Source organism: Fistularia commersonii, chromosome 10, assembly GCF_037954325.1.
Source record: "Fistularia commersonii isolate RoL2024-O1a breed Wild chromosome 10, RoL_Fcom_v1.0, whole genome shotgun sequence".
In the NCBI taxonomy this organism is placed as follows: domain Eukaryota; kingdom Metazoa; phylum Chordata; class Actinopteri; order Syngnathiformes; family Fistulariidae; genus Fistularia; species Fistularia commersonii.
Window position 1 is genome coordinate 17,691,766 of NC_141293.1, and position 7,640 is coordinate 17,699,405.

Genomic DNA, 7,640 nt, shown 5'->3' on the forward strand with positions numbered 1-7,640 from the left:
ATATATGCATACATAAATATATATGTATCTATATATATATATATATATACAGACATGCACAAATACAGATATACATACATAAATATACATACACACACACGCACACATACACACACAGATATATATATATATATTTATATATATTTATATACACACAGATATGCAAATATACATATATACATGTGTATGTGTATATATCTGCATATATATGTAGATAAATATATACATATATATATATCTGTATATATACAGACATACACAAATTTACATATATGCATATACATACATAAATATACCTAAATATAGATATACATATTTATACACATAAATATACATTTATGCATACAGGTATATTTATATACACACACACACACACACACACACACACACACACACACACAAATATATATGTGTATGTATGTATATATATATATATATATGTGTGTGTGTGTGTGTGTGTGTGTGTGTGTGTATATATACATACAGACATACACAAACGCACAATATATAGTCTCTTATTTTTGGCAATCCATAATTAAATGCAGTGTGAACGATGTAAATCTTTTTATGTCTCACTCACTTTTTTAAGATCATTAGCCCTAGACTGTAATATAATATGATATAATAATATGCATACCAGTAATCCAGCACATCTGTTTCCATTTAGAATTTGAAGTCTCTGCCTCTTTTAACAGATTACAGTGTGTGTTTGATGCACAGAGCAGAAAAACTCTGACCCTCAGTTCTAACATCCTGGCTCTGCCTCACATCTTTTGCAGTGGTGTTTCTCCCCTGGACACCCGTTCAGCTGCACCACTGCTGCCGGTCTATTTTTATACAGTTTTAACTTTGATGATGAATATGAAATAGGTCCTTTTAAACTGGGTTTCCATCCTAATGGAGCCCCTTGATTTTCTAAAACATGCTCACTTAAACTCTTAGGTAGTGGATGGATTCTTTGCACGGAAATTGAAGTTCGACATGTATATCCAAGCATCTCCACTAAAGCTATCACAAATTTTGCAGAGCTGATTGCAAAAAAGGATGAGAAGCGATCATTTTACATTTTGCGATGAATCACGGATGTTGCAAAATGACAAGAGGAAGGTGCTGAACTGTTTAGAAAACATTTAGAGGGTACTTTTAGAGCCTCCATTGCTCGATATATTCTTAAAAATACCACACATCAACAAATCCAAGGAGACCCAGTGTGACGGCTGACCTCCAACCGGCACCAACCGGCACGCCTTCCCGGTTTACCACGCGGGATAGAAACCAGCTTCCCCCATCATACAACTCCTCCACCATCTCTGTCTGATGACAAAGGGATTTATTGGCATGGCTACATTTCTTCTTGGCTAAATATTTATTTTCCCGTTGCGAGGCGGCCACGTTAATCCCCACAGCCGTGCCCGTTATGTTTGCATTTAGAAGAGAGGGAACGTGTGTTATTTACATCATCATCAACCACGGTTTCTTATGTAAACCTAGCGATTAAATAAATCTGTACAGACAAAGTCACTGTATTCATTCCATACATTATGATTCTTCCCAGGAATAAATCTTTCTATATTCATTGACTGATTCATTCATGAATTTTGCAGTTTACCCTGCACACAGGGTGGGCACAGACTCGATAAAGTTAAACGATTCACGTGCAGAGATGTTGTTTCAAACCCACAATAATCCATGAATACACAGAATTAAAGCTTTTGAAAACAATAAAATAAGAATTGTTAAATTGCAATGTTTTTCCAGCTGATAGTTTTATGTTGGAGCTATTATAAGATGGGCTATTTCCAGTAATTATTAAACTTGATTTCATCTTCCACCTGTGCCTCCCGGCCCCTCCTCCGGGGTTAAAGGTCATCCTTGTAGAGACTCAGTGGCGCGTCTTTGCACTTCATGACCTTCAAACTCTGCCGGGTCGTCCCGTCTCACTTGGAGCCGCGCAGATGTTCGGATTCAACACGAGACCAAATGTTTCTGTGACTCCAGGAGGAGAAAAAAAACAACAGCAAAAAAAAAAAAGAAAAAAAACATTGTTTGGACAATCATGAAAACTATGTAAATGCCAAAAGTCAAGTAGTTACTCTCTTTTATTTATAATCATATATTTAAAGTACTTATTGTCTTTTTCAGATCTTTATTTCATATCACCGGTGCAGTATCTGTAAGATTGACATATTCAATATAATTTTCTCCAAGTTGGAAAGTCATCCATGTATATAAAACAGCTCAACTTACAAAAAAAAATCAGTATATTTAAATACACAATATATATATTATATATATAAATATGTGTATCTTGTGAATTTTTATTTTATCTGCTTTGGAACAACCAACTGATATTTTCCAGACATTTTCAGGGAACTCAAATCAGAGGAGCATTTGATAATTTGGGTTATTTCCAAAATAATCAATCAAGGTATCAATGAGAAATGTTATCGAGTGAATCTTTGGTCCATGATGTTGACAGAAATCACTGGTCCTTGATTCATTATGCAAGGACATAATAATAATAATAATAATAATAATAATAATAGTAATAATAATAGTAATAATAATAATAACTCTCTAATAATCAAGTAAAAAAAGGGATTCATTGATTGGTTGATTGACAATTAAAATCGTTTATTATAACATTAAAACAATCTGAAACCTGAAAATTAAATCAAATTCAAATAAATGAGAAAATCTCAAAACTACAAAATGGCTCAATATGAATTGCTTTAGAAAATTATTGTTTTTTTAAATGAAGAAATGAGCCAAATGAAAATGACATTACAAAGGAGACCTGAAAATGAGTTTCAAAATTACCTGAATCACACGACAGCAGGAGCCCTTGTCGACCCCGAGGTTCATCGGTCTTCATAAAAAAAGGAAAAATAAAAGCTGCTTTCCGTGTTGATAGACTCATAAGAAGGAAAAAAAAATGTAGTCTTGGATCTCGGTGTGTTTTCATATTTTCTTCAATTTGAAAAAAAAAAGCACAGTCTACGAAACCATGGACTGGATCCTTGCGCATCCAGGCTTTTTAGCAACAACTCACTGTTTGAACGCATCGCGCCTTGGATTCCTCCACCGTCAGGTCACCGTTCAGCCTCAGAGTCGAACTCTTTTCTTGGCCTTCGGCCGCCGATCCCGAGGGACGGCGAGGCCTTCGACTCGCTCCGCTCTCGTTTTGATCCGCATCCCACGACGCTCGTCGTCGCTCGTCGAACCTCCGCCGAAGCGTTGCTTCCCGGATGTTCGTCGACGTTACAGTCCGACGTCTTTCAGAGCTTTTTCCCGTCTCCCGGTCGACACCCGTGCCCGTCGCTCGGGCCGGGGGGTTGCGACGGCGAGCCGGAACGCCCGATGAGGAGGCGGAAAGCGCCTCTGCAGATGAGAGCAAACCAGTAGAGCTGCAGGGGCCACAGCAAAGCGGCTCCCAGGTTGCACTGCCACGGGGCCACCAGGGGCACCTGGTACAACGGGATGGAGGCGTACCTGCAACGCACGCCAAAAGGCGGATTTCAGTAGACGCCATCATCTGAAAGCCGTGAAACCGGCGGACGGGGTTTCACCTGCTGTAGGCGAAGTAGAGGTACGGAAAGAGCAGAACCCGGCAACCCAAGAAGGTGATCAGCATCATGACGCCGTTCACTTTGTGCAGGACGGTGTGCTGCTTGTGGTACTGACCCAGGAGGTAACAAAAAAAAAAAAAAAAAAAATCAGCGAGTTGTATTATTCTTGCCTAATATATCTAAAATTAATTGTATTCCTCAAAATAAAAATACTTGGATAGAATTCGATAAAAGAAAAAAAAAACATGCATTAAATAAAATTAATTCAATTAAAATGAATGGAATTTTAAAAACAAAAATTAGGTATTAAAAAAAAAAAAGTTTAACATTTCAACAATAAAAAAGATCAAATTCAGCTTAGAGGGAAATTAATGAAGTTCTGCTAGAAATTACCCCAAACAAATATGGAAATGGCTTGAAATTACCTTCATATTAATATAAAAATTATCAGCTATATAGAAATGACCAGGAAAGAAAAAATTTGGAAGAATTTTTTTTTCTTTATTGAAACTAAATTTGAATATTTAGAGGTCAGATTGTTGGATTGATGCTCAATCAGATTCTTTTCCTTTGTAGTTTGTGAAAGGTGCCCAAATGCGATGCGAATTCAGAGGATTTAAAGGCCTCGAGTGGTCAAAGGTTCTGTTTCATCTGTGAAAACTGAAAACTGAACAAATTAAAGCCTCGCTGGTGCCGTTCGAGGAGGATTAAGGCGGAGGCGGCGATTATTCCACGATTACAACGTTCAATTTGGATCAGAGCCACTTCTCTGACATTAAACCCAAGAGACGGAAATCTACTGAACTTTTGCATTCGTTTTGTCGCATGAAATATATAAACATTATCAGAATGTCACCTTTGCAGAGCGTAATAATTCTCAATGACGTATGTAACTGTTTGCAAACCTGGATCAGAATTTTCCCCAGACAGACGGATGGAGTGCTGAGTTCGGCAAGAAACAAGACCCCTTGAAAGTAGTCACCTTTACCCTGCCTCCACAGCTGACACACACACACACACACACACACACACACACACAAATATGGGTACCGTGGATAAACATTCCCATGGTAACGCTGGAATAAAGTTGGCGACGGTTACCAGGGATGCAGGGCAGCAGAAGACCACCATAAAAATGTGATGCAGCACCATGAGGGCCTCTCTGCGCAGGTAACCGTGCACAGCCGCGCACGTCCACCTGGCGCCGGCCGCCTCGTGACCTTTGACCTGTTGCTTGTGGCAGTGGCAAAGGAACATGGAGTAGACGTCGTAGGCGAAATAGGGTGTGGCGAAGAGGACGTACGCTTCGGTCAGCCAGTGTCTGCAAGACAAAAAAACGGGGAATGGGAAAATTATTTTTGCAGAGAAAAAATAAAATAAAAAGAGATCTGAATGAGGAACAGCATTGCTTGAACTTTATACGAATGACAACAGCTTGTGATGTTCGTGTCAATTTCTTGGAATTAGAAATAACCGCTGTTTTGCACACGTCATTCACTACATCGCGGCTTCTGATTACCTTCATGGGACTAGAAACAACGGTTGTTTATTGCTTTCTACTGTTGGAAAGCTCTCTTTGCATAAGAACAGGCTTCAAAACTTTCCTTTTTGAGAAAGCTTACAGTTACCACCAGGCCATAGGCTTACTCTCCCGAGGGATATCCCACGATGCATTTCGCTCATTCCTCCTACTCTTCCCATCCTGTCTGCTGTTGCGTCCCGTCACCGATGCGTGATAGTAACCTCACATTTTCTCCCAATTTCTTGGGGTGGCTTGATCTACCGCATAATTATTTTATGAATATTAAAGTGATTATCGCATTATGACAGCTATTACCGATAGCACTAATCATAATCGCTAATCACACCTGCTACACATGGAGAAAGTCACAACCCAAATCAAGAGAGTCAAGAATTTTATCATGCAATTAGTGATGTTATCAAACTACTCTGTTGTGATCGGGCGCGATAAAATAAAATCTGACTTGACGTGTTTTAGTATTCAAGACATCTTTGTCCCACGACGAAGCTGTTGGGCGTCTTCTATTGTGTTTTACAGATCCCTATTAATTGCTTTAATACGCGATGAATTCTGTGTATTGAGGCTTCGGAACCTGTAGCTCATTTGATAAACAAATGCGGGGTTCGTCTCTTTGAATGTAAAATGAGTGAGGAGCGCTCACGACTTCCCATCATCCCCTGCGGAAGGAAGGATTAGAAGCCTCGCCGTTGGACTGAAAATAACTCGGCTCGGATTGGTAATTAGATTACACTCGCCGACATTCTCACGCACTTGTGAGACGCGAGCGGCTCGGTTTGGGGGCTCGTAATATTTTCATACAAGGTATTGGTTGTCCTTAATTCAAAATTAAAATTAGGATTTAGAATTGCAAAAAAAAAAAAAAAAAAAGATGGAAATTCTGCTGAAGATGCAAATTTTGTTTATCTGCAGGACGGGTTCTAAAAGGGTTGCGATGTTGCGCTACATTCAACCAAATATCAATATTTTAGAAAAACATTATTGTCGTGAAGATCGTTTCATGTCAGCTTATTTTTAAAATAATGTAAAATGTTTTTAAATCGCCTTACCCCCCGCATTTACCAACAATTACAAAACAAATCCTCCACAGGGGTCTGGATCATCTGATGCAAAGCGTTTCTCACAGATTTATAAGGCGGGTTCAAACTCTGCGGAGTTTGTTTCAGAAAGTTAGGAGAAACTCACCGATCCTCCAAAAGGTCATTGCAGGAGCCGGCGATGATGCATCCGGCGACAGAGGCCATCACAGCCTGGACGGATGACACAAAGCTGCCGGGTCGACAGCAACATCACACACACACACACACACAGCTGGTGAATAACACTTTTTTAATCCAACGATAAGAAATGAACACATTTAGCAAAAAAAAAAAAAAAAAAAAATTGCCTTTATGATCTTAAAAAAAAAAATCCAATTCAGATTTTGAGGTATATTTTTGCAGACTTAAATTTGCTGGAGGTCAACTTGAGGGTCCTGAACACGAGGCAGGTTGCAAGTCTCTGCTGTGGAGTTTAGATCATTTTTAACAAAAGTTTCATCTGTCAAAGATGCCGAGACCCGGATATACGGAAACCTCACACTCGATAGTCACGCCACTTGCTCTCCTTTCTTACCGTGTGGACACGATGACGGCGTCCCCCTCGTTCCATCCCATCAGCTGTCTCAGAGTCTGTTTGGACAGCAGGAAGAGTCCAGGAAAGAAGGCCGAGCCTGCGGCCAGTAGGCGCAGCATGTCTATATGTGTGTATGTGTGTGTTTGTTTTGAGTGTGTGTACGTTTGTGCAGGAGAGTGTGACACCGTGTCCGGACGAGCGCTGGATGACAACAGATCGCAGAATGGATGGGTGGGGCGTCTAGATGCCACCTGTCAGGAGGATTTGAAGAGCTCGGACGCTTCAAGCAACCAATCAGAGCGCGGCGGCTTGCTGAGCATTAAAAGGATCAGATCCATTCATTAGAACCACTGGTAAAACTCACAAAACCCTTCAGTTTATCATGTTAAGACGATGAACATTTATATCCGCATTTTAATTCAGAGCAGTTGTTTATTCCACTTCCTTGTTTTGACCAGTTATGTCAGGGTTTTTGTTTTTTTTTTCGCAAAATCATAGGAAAGGGTAGTGATTGAGAGGAATTTGTGAAAATGATTTTACACATAGCTGCATTTGAGGGATTAAAAATGATTTCATATGAAACCCACATTGCCTGGGAAACCGTAAGGATTGTGTTTTACTGGCAATTATGAGAGATAAATGCATGCAAATTAAATCTCCAATTTAAAGCTATATGTAGAAAAACATTACATTTAAAATAGTTTATAAAGGGTTGTGATAATGTCTTTGTTTCAGTTAGTCAAAATATAATTGGATTACATTTTTAAAATTGCAAATTTAAATTTGGTGTCCCCCATTAAAATTGGTCTTTATGACATGATGCATTCACCTTTCTATCATAAATGTGCAATTTTTATTGGACATTTTTAACATAAAGTCTCAATTTTAACCCCTGCATTATTTCACTGATTGTTGAA

General features: G+C 39.2%; 1 protein-coding gene across 5 annotated transcripts; it reads right to left on the minus strand.

The window, feature by feature from the left end:
• Positions 1-513: 513 nt before the first annotated feature.
• On the minus strand, positions 514-6,945 carry LOC147230674 (ceramide synthase-like). 5 transcript variants are annotated; one of them, XR_015106725.1, is made up of 7 exons: positions 6,724-6,945; positions 6,295-6,378; positions 4,671-4,890; positions 4,475-4,570; positions 3,570-3,679; positions 2,821-3,492; positions 514-1,986 (listed from the first exon to the last, which is right to left on the minus strand). XR_015106725.1 is itself a non-coding variant. In XM_086154149.1 (6 exons), exons 1-6 carry the CDS (start codon positions 6,840-6,842, stop codon positions 3,279-3,281), a joined length of 843 nt encoding a protein of 280 aa, XP_086010275.1. In that variant the 5' UTR covers positions 6,843-6,945; the 3' UTR covers positions 514-3,278. The 5 variants fall into 5 exon arrangements, 3 of the variants coding, with proteins under 3 accessions (XP_086010275.1, XP_086010277.1, XP_086010276.1); XR_015106724.1 differs by having other exon boundaries at positions 514-1,992; XM_086154149.1 differs by having other exon boundaries at positions 514-3,492.
• Positions 6,946-7,640: the final 695 nt, after the last annotated feature.